Source organism: Lissotriton vulgaris, chromosome 6, assembly GCF_964263255.1.
Source record: "Lissotriton vulgaris chromosome 6, aLisVul1.2, whole genome shotgun sequence".
Classification (NCBI taxonomy): Eukaryota; Metazoa; Chordata; class Amphibia; order Caudata; family Salamandridae; genus Lissotriton; species Lissotriton vulgaris.
The window spans coordinates 929,305,221-929,328,409 of record NC_141694.1 but is presented as its reverse complement, the minus strand read 5'-3'; the positions used below and the strand labels follow the sequence as shown (position 1 = coordinate 929,328,409).

The 23,189-nt window shown below is 46.0% G+C and overlaps 1 protein-coding gene across 1 annotated transcript in view; it reads left to right on the top strand.

Moving 5' to 3' along the window:
• The window catches only part of SEC23B (SEC23 homolog B, COPII component), an 89,717-nt gene that overhangs the window by 14,322 nt on the left and 52,206 nt on the right, over positions 1–23,189 (top strand). Inside the window, exons 4-8 of the mRNA XM_086926912.1 lie at positions 2,642–2,728; positions 13,124–13,360; positions 13,458–13,543; positions 14,180–14,324; positions 21,055–21,213. Coding sequence (XP_086783038.1) covers positions 2,642–2,728; positions 13,124–13,360; positions 13,458–13,543; positions 14,180–14,324; positions 21,055–21,213 — 714 coding nt within the window. The remainder of the gene's footprint in view (positions 1–2,641; positions 2,729–13,123; positions 13,361–13,457; positions 13,544–14,179; positions 14,325–21,054; positions 21,214–23,189) is intronic.

The window sequence follows — 23,189 nt, the reverse complement described above, 5'->3', positions numbered from 1 at the left end:
TGTAAACAGATTAGGCCTTAACTGCCCTTATTGGATAAGAATAATCTATTAAGCAGTTACAATATAGAACAATTCTTAATAGCAGTTTGTAATTTTAAGCATTTTTGCTTTTGTAATAACATGGTAGATTCGTCCATGTTGATATAGGAGGGAATAATTAAATTTAGGATTTTGGCCTGGTAATCATTTGAATATTTTAGAAGGATGTCCATTCCCAGGTTTCAGAGTTGGATGGAGAGAATGGAAAAGGATGGTGTTAAAACCATTAATTACTCCCCTTCCAGTTAACCCCTTTTTCCGATGCTCTCTCTCCTTTATTCAGAGATTGCACAGTCCCTCCTTTACAATCCTCTCCTTGAACCCAGACACCGAGTCCAGCCGTCATAGGTGAGCCTAGTCGGGGTTGTAAGTGAAATATTAATATAATAAAAAGCAAGGCATGGAGATTAGAAGGAACTGCACCCCCTCATTTTTTTAACCACGTTTCCTCATTTTTAGGTCAAACATAATATACCTGTTTCGGTATAGTAATTTAGTTATTATCAATTGCATAAAAGGGGAGGCACCATATTTGCAGTACTGCCAAACAAGCTGCCATGCACTGGTATAGTTGGGCTATTTGTCCATCTGCTTTGAGTTCATGAAGGACAATATACACTTCTAGGCTTCTTGGAAGTGTTGAAACACTGTAAATGAGGTCACAAATCTCTATTACAATAGTTGTGAAGCTGTTACCCGAGGAAGGTGCTTAACCATTGCGTGCAGTCTTCAAAGTTATTGGAAATGTTTTTAAATGAAGGATTCCTTTCCATTGTTTACTTACCTGCATGTTTCTGCGCGTCTTGAATGGCTCCATTCAGTCTTTCAATTGTAGCGCCAGGAACGTGCTGATCACAACCATATCAGGAATCAGGTTAGAGCTGAGCTTTAACCCTCTTTTCACCCCTGCTCCATCCTGACTCCTGATAGGGCCTGGGGCAATTTTGTCTCACTGTCCGTGCATGCATCCATTCTTAGACCAGCTGTGCTGCAAAGAGCATGCACAGCAAGTCTATGGGTTGCAAATGTGTGAAGAGGGCTGAAATGAAAAGCGCTTTTCACACATGCGCAAAACATGGACCTGAAGCACCACTGTCCTGTTATTTTTTTTCCTCTGTGCCCTTCCGTTGACACCTGCACAGAACTAAAAGCAAAACGAACTGACAAATCGGTCCGTTTGCATTTCTGGAGGCTAGAAATGCACAGAGTAGCTTTTCTCTCATCCTGCGTGCTGGTGATGAGAGGTCGCCGCCCTTGCGCTCCCTATGGACCAGCCGCCACTGACTTCTATGATGATTGGTCAATACAAGAATTCCTGGCATTGATGGATACAAATGGGCTGCAAGAAAGCATGTAATTGCTGTGTGATAGATGCCATCACTTACCAGCTGATTTCTAGCATATGCAATACATTTTTACTTTTTCTAGGACAATGTCATGGGGAGTATATTCTCTGTAACCAGTAGACCAAGATTAGAAAACATTGAAGCCTGTTTATTGGGCATACACCTCACCCCCAAAAACCCAAAGTTGTCACAAAAGTCACCAAATTGGCTCTTATATTTGCTAAACGAGCGATCACCACAAGGTGGAAATCCCTGGTGCCCCCACAATGAGCGCATGGCCAGGAAGGATTGTAAAAGGCTGTCATGATCCATAACCTCCATTCCTAAATCCTCTTAGAAAGGAACTAGGAAAAAACTATAGAATATATGCATCATCTCACAAGTGCACCCCACTCTTTTACTCTTGCCTGTCCCCCTTTTTATTTTTTTAAGCTACTGACTCTTGGTTGATTGAACTATTACAAATACTCCCACTACTTGTAACACTCCTTATTATTGTGGTTCTCTACCATACTTGCCTTCATTTTGGGTTCCTATAAAACTGATTGGTAGTAATTTTGGGACATTCCTATGTGGGGGTTGGGGGGGGGGGGGTGTGTTTCCGCAATAAATTTCTATAAAAATCGATCAGTTTTTCCACTAGCAAGTGCAGCAATGGGTATATACTATCCAACCATCATAGACTCTAAATTGTAAAATTAGATATGTTCATCAAGGCAGGCAGTGCCGTCACAACTGAATATCACTGTTGTGCTCCAAAGAGACCATATTGTTTGCCTGGTTATGCTACATGGCAATGGAGTCAAACATGCCTAAACTCTAACAATTTAAAGAAGTATGGACATTTATATACAAAACCTTTGTACTGAAAGGATTAATTAAAATTGTTGGTAGAGACCGTATTGAATTTTTTGTTAACTCGCCATCAAATTGTGGGATTTAAATTGTTCCAGTACAATTAGCGAGGGCCCTGCTTATTTGCATATTTTGTGTGGTTGAGTTATCTGTGAACGGTCAAAAGGGTCTGTTTCATCTGAACACTGATATTTGAGAACTCTATCTTAAGTAATTCCAGTTCTAGAAAATCTGTGCTTGTAGCATTTGAAATAATACTGACAACTTTTTGCTTTGGTTTATACAGATGCCCTGCATTTCTACTGTACTTTAAAAGAATTGTGCCATTGATATTTTTATAAATGATGAATTTTATCACACAATGGCAGATGTCATAAAATAATGCTATGTTTTCTTCTCAGTTCCCCCCAACATATGCAGGAATCTCAGAAATGAATCAACCAGCAGAACTAATGCCACAGTTTTCTACAATTGAATACATCGTGCAGGTATGCTACGCTCAGCGAGCCCTCTTAAAATCGTCTTGGATTGCTCGATCTATAAACGCAAATTGTCATGTTGGTGTAGTTAGAAGGCTTTGAGGATGGTCTAAATATGCTGTCAGAAACAGGAAAAATGCACAACACAAGCCAAAACATGCATCAACAAAAAGAGATTTTCAAAAACATTTGAACAATATTTTATCGGTTTTCATCAACACATTTAATGTTATTTTCTTCACATATTACACTTTTTGTGAACTATCACTAAGAATCCATAATACATTTTCTTAAGCATGAATTCTACCAGCAATTACAATTCTTGAGAACCCAATGCATTTCGGGACTCACAAAGGTCCCTTCATCAGGGGTAATTGTATTATAAAGAAGAACAAGGAAACAATTTTATGTGATGCCATTATGAGCCTATACAAAAACAACAATAGGAATCAATACATCAGTTAAACATTCAATATGTAATTTGTTCAAAATGCGGTCATGACACAACATGTAAATTATTATGTTACCAAACAGATATGCATTTATGTATTACTTGGATCACTATTAAGAAGTACCTATTCTACTTCTTATCCTTCCTATATTCAAAGAGAGTCAACACTGTTTATCAAAAAAAGACTATCTTTCTAAAAGAAGACAACTATACTAATACGTGTTCACAATTCGCTTACCTGAATTGTGAAAGAGATAAGGAAATTGCCTGCGGATATAAAATTAGTGGGTTTTCAATAATTCTGCGGTGACAGTACTACGATGTATCAACTACTACCAGATACAAACTCTCACCTGGTATCACCGTGATCGTCACGATAAATGATAATATAATTTAAAAAAACAAGAGTACATCCTGATTTTAGCAACCGGAATGTAGAGAAAACTGATTGAAAATAACACAGAGGCGAAAATGATACCACATCTCACCTGCTAAAATAGCGCTTTAGTCCTTCGAATAGCCAGAGCAGGGTTCGCCGACCTAGTGCTCTAGAAAGCAAAAGGATACATATTGTTTAAGCAATTGCTACGTGAGACTTGTCAAAATCTCTCCCGTCACTACAAATGCCTCCGACACATACCGAAAAACCGCTGCCCGGTCGCTAATTCGCCATTCCTTCCTCAAGCTCAGGAGGGGATTGACTTCCGTATTCTAGACGGCTTATTTTTTTTATTTTTTTTTATTTATTTTTTTTTTTTGGTAGACCTTTATTGCAAAGAATACAAGTACACGGCAACAGGCCTACAACCCATTGGTAGGGCCGGCCGCGATCAAAGTGGCAGCAACAAGGAGAGGCGCACAGTTAGTTATAGATAACAATACATAGTGGTATTATGAAGGCGGTCTCCCTCCGCTCCCCAGGTGTCACTCGCATCTTTCAATAGCACTGTACACAGGAAGTATGGTCTCATTTTGTGCTTTATACAATTAACAATGCAATACCCCAACTTCCCACCACCCCACACCCCATGAGTCAGGTCCTGGTAGTTATACACAGTGGTTTAGGTTGTAGATCTAGCAGCAAACAACATACAGCTGTATAGGACATCAAGGAAACTCACCTCAAATGCTCTTGAGAATTGACAACTACGCACCGAGCATGGCGGCAACCCACACCCAACTAGCCCACACGGCTTTACAGGTGAGCAGCCGAAGATAGTCTGTGAATTGGAGAAATCGCAACACGCATCCAGCACTCCTCAGTAGTGGACCCCCCGCATCTAATCACCCCGAGCCTCCCTCCCCAACCAGGGAGCCATCATGCACACTGCTAGTGCTTCCATCTGCGTCCAAAGATAGCATATAAGCCGTATACTTGTCCCAGATATTGCGCGGGCGTGAGTTTGCTGGGAGCCCCTCGTGGTAGCAAACCAGTTGATCCCTGCAGTACGCCATGTCCTGCAGCCGCAATCGTACCTCTGGTACTCGCTTCCCTTCCCAGGCCATAGCCACTCTACGTTTAGCAATCTGTAATGCCAATAGTATCAATCGTCTCACACTTGCAGGCACACCAGATGCCATGCCCAGCAGGCATAAGCGGATATCCATCGTAACCTCAACCGACGTCATTGTAGATAATGCATCAGTCACAGCGACCCAAAAATCATACACACGCGCACAGCCCCAGGCCAGGTGTACAAAGTCCGCCCCATCTGCCCCACATCGAGCACACTGAGATGTCTCTCGAAGACCATACCGCTCTAACTTTACAGGGGTGTAGTACCATTGATGCAAGAACTTGTAATGGATAAGGCGAAAGTTGCCATTGGCGACAAACCCCCAGTCATAGAACAACACTCAGCCCATTCATCATCTGTTAGCGGTTCAGGCAAGCAAGCATCCCACCTAGCCCTTGCCGTCACTGCACCCCCCCCCCCTTCATCCTCCTGCGAGGCTTTATATAGTCTGGAGAGCAGTTTAACTTTATCCGGTGCGGTGTACAGCAACTGCAGAGCACCTAACGATAATGGTTCCTTAGGATATGTAGGATATAAGGTGTGTATGGCAGCTCGGAGTCGGGCATAGATAAATGTGGACATAACCACGTTCGGAGAACGATCCGTCATATCCCGCAGTGAGAGAAAAGAGGCACCTGGATAAAGGTCCCCTATTGTGTGGAGGCCCACCCCCTGAAGGAGCTGCAGAGCCCCAATCTCACTGGAGACCGAGATATCCGTGTGATACAGCAGTGACATATCTGGGGCGTATAGCGGCAGCCGGTTCGCCCGCCTACCCAGTTCTTGCCAGGCGTTAGCAGTGGATCGCACCGTGTCTACCCTTCTCAAACACAGAGTGGGAGTTAACGATCATCGCTTTCAATGGAATAGGCAGTACCCCACTGGCCTCAAGCGCCACATGTGGCGTGTACGGCGGGGCTGACCACCAATAAGCAGCAAACTGCGCCTGGGCGCATAGGTAGTAGAGCTTCATATCTGGGATGGCAAAGCCCCCCAGAGCATATGGTTTAGTCAGTACGTCCCATTTCACTCTTGGTTTCTTACCGGCCCACACTAGCGTTATCAGTAAAGACTGTAATCTAGCAAAGAAATGCGATTTAAGCGGGATAGGAATGTTAACAAAAAAATATAAAAACTTCGGCAGTACTACCATTTTAATGAGAGATACACGATCAGCAAACGTGAGCGGGAGGCGAATCCAGCGCGCCACCTGGTCCTCAAGCTTAGCAATAGCCACCCCATAATTAGCCCTAATGACTTCCTGACTGTCCTTGTGTTTCAAGATTCCAAGGTAGCGTACCGGCTCCTCGGCCCACTCCAAAGGGAATTCCAGTGGGAAGGGAGCCGCAGTGTCCGTGAGTGGTAAAATAACCGACTTCTCCCAATTGATGGAGAGTCCTGAGTGATGGCCGAACCGAATAAACTCGCGCAATACAGGCTCAAGATACCTCACTGGCTCCCGCACATATAAGACCATATCATCGGCGTACATGGACACCGCCAGAGACCGAAGAGGAAACCTCAGGGCAGCGTCCGCATATCGCTGCCGCAGGACACATGCCAGGGGCTCCATCACAAGAGCGAATAGTGAAGGCGATAAGGGACAGCCCTGCCTAGTCCCTCGACGCACAGGAAATGGAGCCGAGACATGGCCGTTCACCCGAACCCGTGCCACGGGAGCCGTGTACAGTAAAGTCACCAGTGACGTAAAAAAAAACGGCACTCCCATACGATGAAGTATCGCTATCATGTAACGCCATGCGACCGAGTCGAAGGCTTTTGCAGCGTCAAGCATGACAGCCACCGCAGCCAGGTCCGGTTTGAGAAGATGTAGCACCGCAAAGATAGCTCTCAAATTGTGGGAGGTGGATCGGAGGGGAATAAAACCAGACTGATCCGGCAAAACCATGTCCGGGAGAAGCAGACTTAGTCTGGTCGCCAACACTTTCGCTATAATTTTAACGTCCGTGTTCATAAGGGACAATGGTCGATAGGACTCGCATTTGTTAGGCAGCTTACCCGGCTTCGGAAGAGCAACCAACAGTGCCTCTCTCATTGTGGCCGGAAATCGACCCCGTTCCACCGCCTCCTCCAGAACCATCGACAAATGCGGATTTAACGTCAGTGTTCATAAGGGACAATGGTCGATAGGACTCGCATTTGTTAGGCGGCTTACCCGGCTTCGGAAGAGCAACCAACAGTGCCTCTCTCATTGTGGCCGGAAATCGACCCCGTTCCACCGCCTCCTCCAGAACCATCAACAAATGCGGAAGCAAGAGATCCACATATTCCTTATAAAATTCGGACGGCAACCCATCGGTGCCCGCCGCCTTGCCATTCGGTAAAGACGCAATTGCATCCCGAAACTCCCCCTCCGTAATATGGTGCATGAGGAATTCCTGCTGACCCCTCGAGAGCCAGACCAGCGCAATATCTTCAAGATACTGTGCAATCTCATCCTCCCCCGCCGTCTCCTTATACTCATACATTCGTTCATAGTATTTGGTAAAGCAATTCAGAATGTCTGTTGCATTAGTGACAGTGGTATCCCCGTCCTCTATCTCCTGCACCGCGCAGTGCCTAGCCCAAGGTTCCTTAATACGGTCCGCCAATCCCCGCCCTGGTCGTCCCCCCTCACCATAGTAGCGTGCTCTGGTGTGTTTGGACAGAAATTTTACCTCCTGGTCCGCCAGATCATTGTACTCCGTTACTTTCACACGAATATCAGCCAGTAAAGTCTCATCAGGGTGCTCTTCTAACTGCCTTTCCAACATCAGCAATTCGCCCTCCAACCTGGTCATCGTGTCTCTCAACGACTTAAGCACACTCGATTGCAAGCCTATACATGCTCCCCTCACCGTCACCTTGAATGCTTCCCACACCGTGCACATACTGTGAACAGACCCAACATTCTTGTCAAAGAACTCCTCAATAGCCGTTCTCAGACGCTCACGCAATACCAAATCAGTCAGAGTGCCCAGCGGCAGTCTCCAGGCAAAAGGGGCTGGGACATGCGACGGCATGCCTACCTCCATACATACTGGTGCATGATCAGAAAGGGTTCGGGGAAGATGCCCAACATCCAACACCCATCCGCTGACATCTTGGGTCACCAACCAATAATCTAGCCTGGACCACGTGTCATGAGCTGATGTGTAACACGTGCCCTCCTTCCACCCAGGATGTTTCAACCGCCATGCATCCACCATTCCAAGCCCTCCCATGCCATCTAACACCGCGTCAGCTGCTCTCTTTCGCGCTGACGGCCTATCCTGTTTCCAGTCCAGTACTCCATCCAGAGTGACATTCAAATCTCTTCCACAGATTATAGCCGATGGGGGCAATAGGTAGACCCTGTTCCATAGATTGACATAGAAATCGGGGTCGTCAGCGTTGGGGCCATAGACATTTATGAGCGTAACCAGCGTACCACAAAGCTTACCATGCAAAATAATATAACAACCGTTCTCATCTATTTCCTCATGCATTGAGACAAATGGCACATTTTTCTTGATCAGAATCATAACCCCCCGTGCATAGGCCGAGTAACTCGAGGCTAGCCGAGTACCCGCCCACTGTTTCCCCACAGTTTCAGCCGCCTTCCCCCGCAAGTGAGTCTCCTGTATGAAAGCCACGTGCGCGCCATGCCTGTTCAGGAATGCTAGCATTTGTCTAGATTTCTGTGGACGATTCAATCCTCTCACATTCCAGGTAACACAAGTCAGCTTACCCCCCCCCCCTATTCGTTGAACCCAAACTCAAGTACAGCCTGTGAGCATTTAAATAGGTGCAGTACCCCACATACAGTGCATAGCAGAAGATAAGCAAGTAAAATACAGACAGCAGGTGCCGCTGCACGTGTATCGCCTCCCAGCGACCAAAATCGACCCAAAGTCTTTCCCGCCCGATCCAACCCCAAATCAGAACACTGATCACAAATCGCCCTGACCCTCAAGTCTCAAAACCCCAACATCCCCCCTTCACCCACTTCAGCACCCCAAACCTGCCAAAGCTGTCCCCACCCCCACAGACCCCAAAGCCCCAACAAGTCAACCATTAATGTGTGGGGATCTCCCTTATTACGGGGGCGCAGAGTCGCCCAGCTCTCGTCAGCGAACTAACGAAGAGCAGACCGTGGAACCATGTGTACATCCTCACACTCCAGCCCCAGCCCCACAATAGTCAAAAGATCAGGAAAGCAGTGTGCAACAGCCCTCAGCAACTGGCGGGAGGGGAGCAGCAAGAGCACCACCCCACCCCGCGCGGCACATGTCAGAAAAACTGCACCTCAAGACAGTGTTCGATAGCCTTCGTACGGTCCAGCTGCGGATATACCAGTCCAATACAGGCCCACCCCGACACAGCCACCCCCCATTGCAAATTGTCCTATGCGACCTGGTCTATTGGCAATGCAATATAATAAACACGCAATCATCGAGTCACAGTAAATTCAGCTTACATAATAGGCAAAAGTGGCCACTGATAAAGGAAAAGTTAGTGTGTTCAGTGGTCCTGCAGGTCGAGAAACGGGCCTGTTCAGTAGCAGTGATAGTTCGCCCTTCGCGAAGGCCAATCGTGAGAGCACCTAAGCCGCCTCCTCCTGTAGAACGTCCTCACCGTCTTGCGCCATATTGGAATCTCTTTTCCGTTTTTTCTGTTTTTTGGCGTAGTCCATGGCTGCCTTAGGGGAGGAAAAGATTTTGTTATCTGAGGGAGGCCCAATCCGAAGCCTAGCCGGATACAACATGGCGTACGGTACATTTTCGGCGCGAAGAAGCTGTTTCACCGAGGCAAATTCCTTACGCGCTGTTTGTACCGCAACTGTGAAATCTGGATAAAATTCAAGTTTATTTCCCTGATATTCCACAGTTCCCTTTTCCCGGGCAAGGCGCAATATAACATCTCTGTTTCTATAGTTGAGAATACGAGCAATGACAGGGCGAGGCTGCACCCCCGGCCTCTTCGCCAAAGAGCGATGTGCGCGTTCCACAATGAACACACTCGATAGTTGGTCAGCCCCAAAAATGTCCACCAGCATGCGCTCCATAAAATCCTCCATTTTACCCACATTCGTGGATTCCGGCAGGCCCGTGACGCGGATGTTATTGCGTCTGGACCTTCCTTCCAACGCCTCATTCTTTGCCTGAGTGACCGCTAAAACTCGCTCCATATTAAACACTTTCGTGGTCACTGTGGCCAGCCCGTCCTCAGTGGCAGACACCCGTTGCTCCACCTCGCTCATGCGTTCATTCTGCCGGTCAAACTGCGTCGCCATGTGGTCCAATCTATGGTTAACCGATTCCATGGTGCCCTCTATGGATTGAAGTGTCTTTTGCATCGCCATTAAAGTGGCTTCCAGGTTAGGGGTGCCACTGACCGCCCCAAGGGGGTCACTGTCTGCAGGGCCCTGCGAGGACGTCGCAGTCTTTTTTGCGTCAAAGTTTAGCTTGGGTTGGTTTCGCTCGGGCCTGCCCATCTCGAGACTCTAGGTCCTTCGACCAACCCGTCAGCAGTAGTTCAAGGGTGGTGCCCCGGTACTCCTCTCTGTGCAGGGCCTCCAATTTACAAGTATCAGTAAGGCCGGAATGCACCAGATCCCCCCTGCCGCCTTCCAAGTGAAGATCCAAAGCGCTGATCCACACCGGCCAAGGCCTCTCTCCCAGTTCGTGCAGCAGCCCCGCCAGTAGCCAACCACACAGGCAGCGATCCCCCACTCGTATTCAAAAATGTTCCCCGAGATCTCTCTCAGCCAGAGCAGCCGCTCCTCCCTCGCCCACGCCAGTCGCGGCTCGCTCGGCGCTGCCTAGTGCGGCCCAGTGCCACCTCCGCAGCCCCGGGCTCGCGTAGAACCCCACCTCACTCACCGCTCGCAGCGGGCCTAGCTCCGGGCCTCGAGGTCCTCGCTTCGCTGCTCCTCGTCGGGGCCCGCTCTCTACGTCGCCAGATCTCTTCACAGGCACAACGTTCACCCCCGCCAATCAAGGGGAACAGCACACTTCAGCGAGACAGCCGCCGGCATCAAGCGACCGGGCCGCCCACCTCCAGAGCCGGCCCCGGCGTAGCACCGCACCTCCAGAAAAGCAGGCTCAGCGTCCCGCTTGGCGGCAGAGAAGCTCCCCACCGCGTACAGCCCCGCTGCAGCTGTCAATTCCCGTCGGGCTGGGAAGGCGTAGCAGCAGGATTCTCAGGATAAATGAAGGATTTTACACGGTCTTGGCGGAGCCTCACTTACGCGCGGCCATCTTGCCTGGCGCCCTCTAGCGCCCCCTAGACGGCTTATTTATCGCGAAATAACGTAACTAGTGCACGCAAACACTGAAAACGGACTATGATGTTTTCAGAAGACGGAAATAAGATCTTAGAATAACCACGCTAAACATAAAAAACGGACGCAAGCATCTAACAAAAGTTCCGCAAATCAAAGGAACGCTACTTGTGGGTTATGTATCAAATCCTATTTAACATTGATTACTATGAATTATTGAAGACTCCAACAAGACTACACACCAGGCCAAAATTAATAAAACATTCAAATAAATATATGTAAACAATATGAGTATGTTTATTCTCTTTCCCATATTTGAAGTGAACACAATATACATTTCACCACATCAGTTACTTTCTAGTATGTACATTAGTGTTGTGCGCGAATTAGTGTGTTTATGTGTATTCACGTGTAGCTGGCCAGCCTTATTGTTCAAGAAATGTTCCTATAGGAAGCAGCTCATTTCCAATTTATCGTTGAGCCCGAACGGGGTCAACGTTTGTAGTTTTTTAATCCAGAAGGCTTCTCTCTGGAGGAGAATCTTGGAGTTATCTCTGCCCTCCATTTTTGGTACTAGTTCAATGATTTGAAATTTAATTTGAGCTACTGTATGTCGATGCTCAATCCAATGCAACGCCAAAGGTTATGTATTTTTATTGCGTATTCGACTTTTGTGTTCTGATAGTCGTATCTTGATTCTGCGTTCGGTTTTTCCTACATAAAGTAGGCCACAAGGGCACTTAAGCATGTATACTAAATGTTCCTAGTTACAATCCGTTGAATGATGAAGATGTCATTTTTTCAGGTAGGCCTCAGTAGAGGGCGTTGTAGTATTCCAGCTAGGTTAATTGCTGCTCAAATGACTAATGCAGTGGCTCCTAACCAGTAGACCAGGATCCCCAGGGGGTTCAGAAGCCTACTCGGGGGTCCGCGTCTGCTTTGAAAATTAAATATTAACAGATTAATATAGATTGTATAAATAAGGAAACAAAATATAGATTGAAAATGTTAACGCATTCTGTAAATGTGAAGGCATTAAAAATTTGAGGCTGAAAATTAGGTTAGCATCCTCAGATTCATGGAAGCAGTGCAAGTACATCAAACTGAATATAGTATGGATGATGAGTGGCCTCAATTGAATTTCTTTTCTTATATATGTAATTGTTAATGATTTAAATAAACAATTAATCGTTTGTTTGATGAATATTTGTTTCAGCATTTTGTTCTGTATTGTTTTGAGGTTCAAATCATTAATAATGCTTAGATAAATACTTCCCCAGGGACTTTGTGGTTAAAGTTTCATCAGCCTCTTCTTTCTGTTTTGAATCTCCAAATTGATCAAAGTTATGAACATTCATGCCAGCTGTGATTTCCATTGATCTGATCTGGGCCAAGCAGACCTGTTTTGTTTTTTTCCCTCCCAGGTTACACTCTCAAGTGCTTCATTGAATAATACTCATGGTCTCGAATAAGAACAAACTTGTAGAGGGCAAGCATTAAACTTTCTCTGGATTTCTTGTGCTGACATTCTTTTTCTCAGGACATGCTACAACTTGCACTAGAAATTGTTTAACTTTCCTCTTTTAAACTGTTCTCAATGTATTGCCCTTCCTTTATCGGGCAGTACATTTCTTCTACAACGCTAACATGGCAATATAGATTTGCCTTATTAAATCAGGCCATGTGTGCTAAAAACACATATTTCCTTTCTGGAGGGGGCTTTAGTGTGTAAAAGAAATAACTTTTCAGAATGAGGTATTGTTGTATGCTTTCCCTGCTCTTGTAGAACAGAGACAAGAAATGTTCCTTTGTAAACAGCCCCTTCTTAAAATCCTCTTCCTTTTTAACTATGACAAAGGACTAAAATAGTAATCGGTCATTATCCGGTGACCGAAGGCAGTAATCAAACATGTAAACATCAAACATGTTTTCTTCAAGCTAAACGTAGGAATGTTTTGTAGCTTTAATTATGGAACATCTGTGCGCTATATGTAGGTCAGTAGTACATTTCCTACACTCTACTACAGCAGTCATGAACAAAACAAATCTGAACACCAGATTTTGTGTTATACAAATCTCTTATTTTTACATAATTTTGATCAAATATATTACGTTATATGTATTGTAGGTGGCATGTGTGTAATGTGTTCTTATGTTTCTTTTGATGCTAGCGTGGCCCTCAGACTCCCCTTATCTTCTTGTATGTTGTGGACACATGTCTGGAAGAAGAAGACCTACAAGCGCTAAAGGAATCCCTGCAGATGTCTCTGAGCTTGCTTCCTCCTGATGCTTTGGTGGGGCTCATCACGTTTGGCAGAATGGTGCAGGTACATGAACTTAGCTGTGAAGGAATCTCCAAAAGCTACGTCTTCAGGGGTACCAAAGACCTTACGGCAAAGCAAATACAGGTTTGTTTAATGTTGCATTGAAGTGTCTCGTTCCCATGAGTCTCTCTTGCCTGTAGGCAGTCTAATCAGTTTTTTTGTATTTAATTGTTTTTCTTAGGATATGCTTGGCCTCTCAAGACCTGGTGGGCCTGCTCAACAAGCAAGACCTCTGCAACCTCAGGAACAACCAACTATCTCGAGCAGGTAGTCTTGCAAAAAATGTCCACACTCAGGATATAGGGAGTGCAGATGATGTACACTTTAATAATGATCTGCTGTCGCTCATCTGTGTTTCATTTGTGCTAATGCTATTTGAGTGTTCTCAAACCTAGTTGTTTGAAAAGCGAGATTTGTTAGTGGTGTTGATAAAACTGAAGTTATGATTCTTCAATTTGATGTTCCACAAGTAGTTACTGGGGCAGATATATTTTAATCCATGGTTCAGTTCATGTTGGGTTTTTTTAACCAGCGATCTTGCCATGAGCCTTCTCTATAAGCAGATCATCAGTGGGATAATGTTCTACTATCAACACTCAGCTGCCGGACATATTCTACTCTTGCGTCACTATGTTCCTGCTTGCTATTAGTGAATGGGCTCATCCGCAGGGCACTGTGTTGTTCATAATATTGCTTTGTGTTCTGTGTCTGCTTTGAGTCATAAAGTGTGATACCTATTGTATACATTTGGCTGGAAAAATGCTCTGTCAATTATTTTCATTAATCTATTTTTTTATTTGGTATTCCTGTATCACTTAGATGTTGTACTATGAAAAGTTTATTATGTACAGATGGGTACTTACATGCTTTTTCAACATTGCTTTGTTTGGATATATATTGTAGGTTCCTCCAGCCTGTTCATAAGATCGACATGAATCTGACTGATCTGCTTGGGGAGTTGCAGCGGGATCCCTGGCCAGTCACACAGGGAAAAAGACCACTGAGATCAACAGGGGTAGCTTTATCAATTGCGGTTGGTTTGCTGGAGGTAAGAAGGCCTGTATATTGTAATCTTAAGTAATGGTCCGATTAGCCAGTGTTAGATCTCCTTCAATCCCTGCCACATATAGTAAAGTGCCTTCAAAATCTCTTGCACATCAGGAGAGCAGTCTGACATTTTATTTTTGTTGTAGAAAATATGGCACCTTGAGGTGCTTGCCCTATGTGCCCAGTCAAAGATTTGCCCAACTTCGGCATGATCATTGGGCATTTTACAGCATTCTCCCCATACCACCTTGATATTTGCATGGCATACGCATGAGAATGGTTATTCCTGCTCCTATCTTAGTCCATCCGTTCCATACTTTGCCTCATCTTTGGGGAAACAAAATGCAATTGCTTTACCTTCATTATAAAATCTTGTAACTGTAGTGTTTATGAATGTGTGTATTTGTGGTTCACAGTCCACTGGAAGCAAGTGTCTAGCAAGACTGAACATAAAATCAGGCATTTTCATATTGTGGGAATTTTTCTTGGCACCCTTTGACAGTCCAAGTTTACTGGGCTCTAATTTTTAGGAGTAATGTTTATCACTGATGTCCCAGGGCCACAATTCTGCTGCCTTCCAAGTTGGCTAGCCAAGAGACTTCCATTCAGAAATGGACACTTGCGGGGTCGTGAGAGCGAGCTGCCAAGGCTTTTTATAAATAATAGAGGGCATCTACATCCCTCTATTATTTAGAGAAGACACAGAATGCAATATAACATAAGAAATAACTTTAATCTCTATTCAGTACTTCAGTTAATGTGTTTTTTTTGTGAAAATCTTTTTATTAACTTTGCTCGATGACTCCGAGAATACATAGCAGTGTTCAATTAGCATGGAATAAGATAGCAATTCATTGTACAATCAAAAGCATACTATACAGTATCGTAAAACCCCAACCAGCGTCACTCCTGTCCCGCACCCTCCTCCATTGCTCGGTACTTTCGCCAGGGACCCCAGATCCTACTCCATTTTTTCGTACAACCCCATGCCTTCTAGATCGTTTCCTTCGCCCTCTGGCACCAATCCAAATCTCGTTGCCACTGGTCCCTTTGTGGGGCCTCCTGCGCCCCCCAACCCCTGGCTATATTCCTTTTTGCCACCCCGGCCCCCGTCATGGCCAGCCAGATCTCATTGTACCGTGACCAGTCTGTCGGCCCTTTAATCATTAATAGAAGCCACCTCGGTTCCATTGGGACTGGCGACCCCACTACTGTCGCCATAGTGCGGGCCACCCTGGTCCAGAAAGGTACCACATTCGGACAATCCCAAAGAATATGGAAGAAAGTTCCCACCTCTTGGCAACCCCTTGCACACAAGGGAGACTGGCTCCTGCCCCACGAGAACAGGTGAGTTCACGGGTAGTACACCCGGTGCAAGATTTTTAATTGGACAAGACTGAATCGAGTCCGTATCGCTATTTCGCGGGGGCTCTGCAGGGCGTCCTGCCAATCCGCATCTTCCATCTTCTTCCCATCTAGCTCGCAAAGACGACAGGGGGTCAGGCATATTATTTATGAGCTTGCGATAGATAGTGGCAGTAGGCTTCTCTAAGATTGGGTTAAGCAGGAGCCTGTCCTCCAACGGCGAGTACTCCAGGACTGAAGTATCTATGAGGATATGGGTGCGTAAGGCGTGCGTGACACGCAAGTAGTGGTAGTGCTGGGAGTCGTGCATTTGATACTCTTTTTTTGGAGGTAGTCGAAGGATCTAGGGGCACCACCCTTCCAAACATCACCCAGATATTCAATCCCAATCATCTTCCAACCCTTAAAACCGGTTAGCCTCTTCACCTCCGTTAACTGGTACCCGAACCAGAGCGGGTTCCTACCCGTTATAGTGCAGGCCCACCCCAGGAGTCTATTGGCCTCCCTCCAGCACTGCAGTACCACCCCTGTATGCGAGGGCAAGTCCCTCCAGTTCTTCCGCGAGTATAGAAGAGGTTCACAATTGCCCCCCGGCATGGCATATCTATCCACCCTATAGGCCGGCTCCGACCCCGCCACATACACCCAGTCATTAATCCCCTGTAGTTGATACACCCAATAATACAACTGAACGTCCGGTAGGGCCAGCCCTCCGTCGTACACCCCAACGTGAGTTTACGCAACTCGATTCTCGGCTTCCTACCATCCCAGAGCAGACTTCGCAGCGTCTGGTATATGCGCCGGAACACCCCACTCAGGACCGGATATGGCGTATTCTGTTGGATATAGAGGAGACGCGGTAACACCAACATTTTGAAGAGTGCTGCAAGTCCCATCAGGGTGAGAGGCAAGGACCACCAGTGAGCGACATCCGATGCTAACCGCGCCGAGTGCGGCTCTAGATTTCTTGTGAAGGTCTCCGCCCTGTCCCTAGTGACATACACCGAGGTATTTAAATCCCTCAGTGACTCCCAAGGCCGGACACCGCGCCTGGACCCGCGGGGGAGGACCCAAGAGCGGATTAATTAAGGATTTGGCCCAATTAATCTTATAGCCTGAGTAACTTCCAAATAATTTGAAGAGATGAAGAGCCTGCGCCATTTAATGGTAGGGTCTGGCCTTTTAAAGGACAATATCGTTGGCGTATAAGGAGATATGCTCCTCCCACTCATCCGTGAGCGCTAGGCCCCAGAAAGACCGGTCCCTTCTAATCTATTGGGCCAGCGGCTCTAGAGCCAAGGCAAAAAGGAGAGGGGACAAAGGGCACCCCTGCCTTGTACCCTGCCACAGGGAAAACTCACAAGACTTAACTCTGTTTACCCTCGCTTCCAGCTGCAGAAGATCGGACCGAAGCCCAAACGTTGCAGGACCATGAATAAGTATGGCCATTCGATGCTATCAAAGGCCATTGAGGCGTCCAGCCCCATCAACGCAGTTTGGGTGTCGCCCACATCCTCATTCATATACAGCTCCCTGTAGAGCCGTCGTAGGTTATGCTGTGTACTCCTATGGAGCATGAACCTTGACTGGTCCGCATGTATCCAGTCAGGCAGGACTGAGAGCAGTCGCGTCGCCAAGGCTTTAGCCAAAACCTTGGCCTCCACGTTGAGGAGGGATATAGGCAGATAAGATGAACATTGGTCTGAGAGTTTCCCAGCCTTGCGGATGACCACGATTGTGGCCTCCCGCTGATCAGACAGGAGTCTCCCCACTTTTCTTGCTTTAAAGAGCATTTGCTTCGGGTTCAGTCACAACGTTGGCCTGTCTCTTGTAGATTTCAACTGTGAGCCCGTTGGGCCCCTGCGCTTTCCCGGCCTGAAGTGTGTTAAGGGCTTCACCCAGTTCCAGGACCGTGAGGTCTGCCTCTAGACTGTCAGTCTGCTCCTGGGATAGCGTTGGGAGGGCGAAATCCCGTAGGAATTCCTCACAGTCAGATTCCGATCTGGTGCACACCTTCTCATAGTAGGACGCAAAGGCCTCCGCTATGTCGATCCCCGCCGATATCAAGGAACCCGCCTCGTTCCTCACTTCCACGACCCAGGATCGCTCCCGGTGTCTGCGCTCGAGCCACGCTAATCGCTTCATGCTTTTATCCCCGGCATCATAAATCTGGTGTTGCACGGCAAGGGAATAGGTGCGCGCCTCGCCCTCCGCCAATGCGCGAAGTTCATGTTGTTCGCGGGCAAGCTCATAACTGTGCTCCACTGAGGGGGGCCCGCGCGAGCTGAAGTGCTTCTTCCTTCTTCTGAGCACCTGGGCCTGGCCCCTCAAAACGGTCTTGAATGCCTTCCACAAGGTTAACTGGGAATCAACTGAGCCCTGGTTTTCAGCGAAGTATAGTTGGGAGCCCTCCCGCAACTTATCATCTATAGAGTCATCTTTGAGGTGCCATGGGTCTATCCGCAGGAAGGCTGCCCTTGACGATACTGCCCTTTGAGAGTGACACCCACCGGTGAATGATCAGTGATTCCCTGGGCCATAATGCAGGAGTGCGCGAAGTTGCCCAATTGGTCCACTCTGGCCAAGGTGTGATCTATTCTGGATAAGGACCCATGTCGAGCGGAGTAAAAAGTGTAGTGTCTCTGTGTGGGGTGATGTATGCGCCATATGTCGCTGAGGCCCATCGCTGTGGCAAAGCCCCGCAAGCCTGCTTTCCCCCCTATTGCCCTGCCTCTCCCCTGAGCGGTCCGGATCCCCATCCATGACCACGTTAGTGTCTCACCAGAGTACCCCACAGAAGATCCGCCAGGTGGGTCCCAAGTTTAACATACGTTTGGGCATGCAATCCGGGTGGGAAATAGCAGGAGCTGAACACTAGCGTGCGACCCTTCCATTTGGCCGCCAACAGACAACCAGAGTCCTCCTCTTACTTGCCCGTGACAATCCATGGAAAGGCTTTACGGGGGCAAGAATCCATACACCCCCGGAGCCAGACGTTAACCCTGAATGGGCCACCATCTTGTAGCCAAACCGGTCCAGTGCCCTGCAAGCATTGCCCCGCAAATGAGTTTCCTGTAGGAGAACTACGTCCTGGGTATGGCGCTTCACATACTGCAGGACCAACGTGCGCTTTATTTTATTGCTCAAAAGGTCTGGAGGAAGAAGGAGTGGGGAAAGAAAATCTGCCTCAGTTGATTAGCTGTCGCATTGCACCAGAGTTTTGACAGAGGAGGACACCCAGACCTCTAGAGCGAACACAGGGGGGGGGCTTCCCCTTTGAAGTTGAGGTGGAAAAGTCCCTGGCAGTGACATCAGCTTGGGGTGCAGCTGAGGCTCCCAGAGAAGATGTGAACAGTGATCCTGGATTGTCCCAGCATGCTGTGCAAGCGGGTTGGGACAGGGGTGGAGGTGTGATGTGGTACCTAGGATTGACCAGGCCTGCCTAACTTCTCGAACTTTAAAACCTCTTGCACAAGCAAGAGTTGTTGTTGGAGTTCGATACTGGAATTCGATGGCAGCAGCAGCCATGAACAACTGGAAGGGCAAGCTCCCTGATGCCTTAATGAACTTAGAACTTTGCCTACAGTTGACCTCAGAACCAGTGGGTCTCTCCAGTACCAGGGAATATTGTTCCCTTACACTCCTTAAAGACCAATTGGGGGAAGATCTGGGCTTCTGGGCGAAGAAGAAAACTAGACACAAAAACCTGGAAAAAAGCTGTCACTGAAAGCCAGTGGAACCAGCTCCCTGCAAAATATGTTGCTTTTCTTAGGCCAGGATGCCTACTGAAATTGCTCCTGGTGGCTAGAGCTCCTCTCCAGGAGTAAAATCAGCCCAGGATCATCCAAATAAGCCCATCTGGGTACAGGTTATAGCCTTTTACAGTTTTTGACTCTGCAAGAAAACAGTGTGTGGAGCTCAAAATTTACCACCTGGGTGTGCTACTGCTTGTGAGCAGATGCAAAGGTCCATTAATTATGTGCCTGGGAGGGTCTGTGCATTTAACCGTCACCCAGAGCTCTCCGGGGACCCCATCCCCTGGACCGATTCATTCAAATAAGGGGCCTGGGATTCCATCTCCCGGCCCCTGACTCATGATGAGGGGGGAAGCGTCATTGTGCCCACCCAAACGAGGAAAAAAGGGGCCCAGGACCCCATCTTGGGCCTTCGAGGTGGTAGAAATCAGGGTGCTGGGAGCCAGCTGTTGTACCTACCAATAGCAGGGGCTTGGCCCTGTTCCCTGTACCCGTGTCTGGTGGGAAGCAGGGTGGCCCCCACCAGTGCGACATGCAGTGTGAATCCAAGTTGCCAGCTCCAGTGCCTTATTTGAAAGGGTCTCCCACTATTCCCCCCCTATATTGTGATGTTCTATCGTATGTAGGTAGGGGTACTGTGATTTTGGTGGTCATGCCAATTTTAGGATCAAATGGGATTTCAGAACAGAATGTCACCTACGATATTTTCAATCTGCCTGATATTTATATTGTTTATATATTTTTAGATTTAGTAGTGTTTGTGTAATAAATGTACTTTTCCTTTTCTGGGTAAAAAGCGCTCACTGGACAATCATTTATTTAGTGTTATTGTGTGCTAGTGATTACTAGCCCACACTACCTCCTCTAAGTAGGCCTCGGGCTGCTATGCTTTGCTTCCATGAGAGAGCCCAGCGCTACGATGAGGTGCTGGCTTCCCAGTAAGAGAATATTGTGGACCTATTGCCTCATATTCTGCACAACTAATACCTCAATTTCTTAAACCTATTTTTTGACCAAAGTATAATCTCTAGAACAATTTGTATTCTACTTCTGTTGTTGGTGATGATCATTCATTATTTTGTTTTATGTTTTAGACTATTGAACTCCTGATATTAAGAATATTTATTTCCTGGTTGGTGGTAGTAGATTCATTTATTGACTTCTTTTTGACCTGCCTCCCTTATAATCTATAATTATCCAGTTTCCAACCGAACACATAAAATCCACTTGGTAAACTTTGGCTTATTTCCCCAAAGTTATTAGCCTAATTGTTGGGATGTTTTTGCAGACTGTATTTGCTCATTAACAGCATTAGGTGAATGTTTTCTGGCGATTTTGAGCAATGAGTGCAATCTCTTCCCCCCCCCCTTCATCATTGTTCCCCTCCTGTTAGATGTTTACCTCCCAAGGTGGGCACAATGATAGGCCATCCTTGTGAGCATAAGAAGGCCAAGGTACTTATTAGGTTATTGTGGGGTTTTTACAACCTTTCTAATGATGCTTACTCCGGGCACATTTTGTTAAGTGTAGGATATAATGTGCTCCTGCAGTTGCTGCATGAAGATGTGCTACTAGTTATTAGCTAAACAACACCTTTTTTGTTCCGTTCAGGGCACCTTTCCAAACACAGGAGCCAGAATAATGCTTTTTACTGGTGGCCCCCCAACGCAAGGACCAGGTATGGTTGTTGGCGATGAACTGAAAACACCCATTCGCTCCTGGCATGACTTAGAAAAAGATAATGCCCGTTTCATGAAGAAAGCAACCAAGGTAAGAGTATTAAATGTTTTGGAGTAATGGAGAATCAGCTGTATCCTCTCAGATCTCGAGAAGCATCTCTTGTGCGTGAGCACTAGTTCGTTTAAAAACTGAAAAAGGCTGTTAGTGAGTGTCAACTCTTGCTTGAGAATGTATGCTGTCTACAACAGTGTTATGTAATGCTGTGACCAAGTGACATTCTACAAAATACCACAAGTAATATGGGGCAAGATTTTAGAGGCAGGGTACTTTAAAGCAGCCTCACAAATCACAATTCAAAAGCCTACATTTAGTGCACAAAACATAGTTTTTGTAAATGTTGAGTGGTATGGAGACCAGTGACTAGTCCAGTACATACTGTATTGTTATATACAGTATATGCAAAAGAAAAAATGGGTTGCTTGAACTTTTGTTCAGTTGTTTAGTACTTCCAGAATAGTGAATACACTTTCACTGTATCTTGGTTGTGTCAGACTGTATACGCACCTTAAGAGAGAATAATTATCATACGTGGCTGGCTTACTTGTTTCTTGAATGGGCGCACAGGGGTTGAAAAATAGTTGTGCTTCCCATGGCTTCAGCTTAATTTCCCTTGTCGGGGAGCAATAGCAGCCCAAGCATGCATCAGTTAGAAGCTTTATCCTCCGACAAGTGCTGGAAACAAATGCCCTGGACCTCCCTCCACTCCAGTTAGCAAGACCGAAGTAACTATGTTAAGTAAGGCCTATTTATTCATTAAGGTCTGTGAATTGCGGTCCATGTTGTAATGCCGTATGGTCTACACAAATTCTAAAGCACTCACAAAAAGTTCAAAATTGCAAAGAAAACTTGATCATGAGAGAGTTTCAAACTGAGACACTTAGCTGAATGCCTGTTAGAACACTTCAGTTACAGCAAAAGAGCTTCCACCTTTTTAATTTCAATGCAGTATACACAAGTCGGAAGAGTATTTTACCAGGTATCTTTTGTACCACCATCTACATATGCTATTTGTGTCTCCCCACTTGGCTGTATTATTGAAGGAGGGGTACTGAAGGCAAGTTCACTAAATAGGGGCTTCCATGGTTGGCATATTAAGCAGGGTTCAGAAGAAATTCTTTTAGCCAATGTCAAAAACCTTGTGATCCTTTTACAGGTCTTTCTGTTCTGTTTACAAAAGTGCATGCACTGACTCCTATGAGCAGAGGTGATTCCCTTTAAAAGTTTTCAAGTATATGTCTTAGTTGATGGTTTTGTTTTAAACATTTTCTTTCATGCCACTACCAAGTAATGGCTTATTTAATTTCTTATGACACAGTAAGATGTAACAAGGTATTTTTTTTAGTCCAAGTTGATTGCTTGAAGAGACCATGTGAAATGCTCTCTTCAACTTCTACTTTTCTAACCATGTAAATACCTTATTTTTATTAGAGGGTATCCTAAAGAGGAGAAAATCAACACATTTGGAATTCTAACTTCTAAAAATCACTGACTCGAGTTTTTTAAAAACCTTAATAAACGCAGAAAGTCATCTTATGCATAGTTTGTCCTACCTTTGTGGCTTATTGCTACAAACATTTGTCTATGCTGAAATTGTCTAAAAGGGGACTCCTTGTCAAGGGATTGTGCTCCAGTTGCCTTATTAAAAAACACTATTTTATAGACATGTTTCCTTATGATATGAACCATGTTGTAAATCTGTGTTGTGAAAAGAAAGTCTCTCTATCCCGATGATATATTTTAGTACAAGAACGAGTGAAGGACTATAAATAAATCCAACTTTAATTATGGGCAAGTCAATTGCAGATTCACTAGCAAATGGCAAATTTGTTTTTGGTGCTCTTGTTTTTTGAATTAGTGGTTCTTTACAGTTGTCATGGCACAGAGCTGTGTCTATTTAAAATTATAACACACCTGGAATTGGGGGAGTGTAGTTGTATGCACACCTCTTCCCTGTCCTCCCTCATACATTTCAGCCTTCAGATTGAGACTTACTTGTATGCATAATG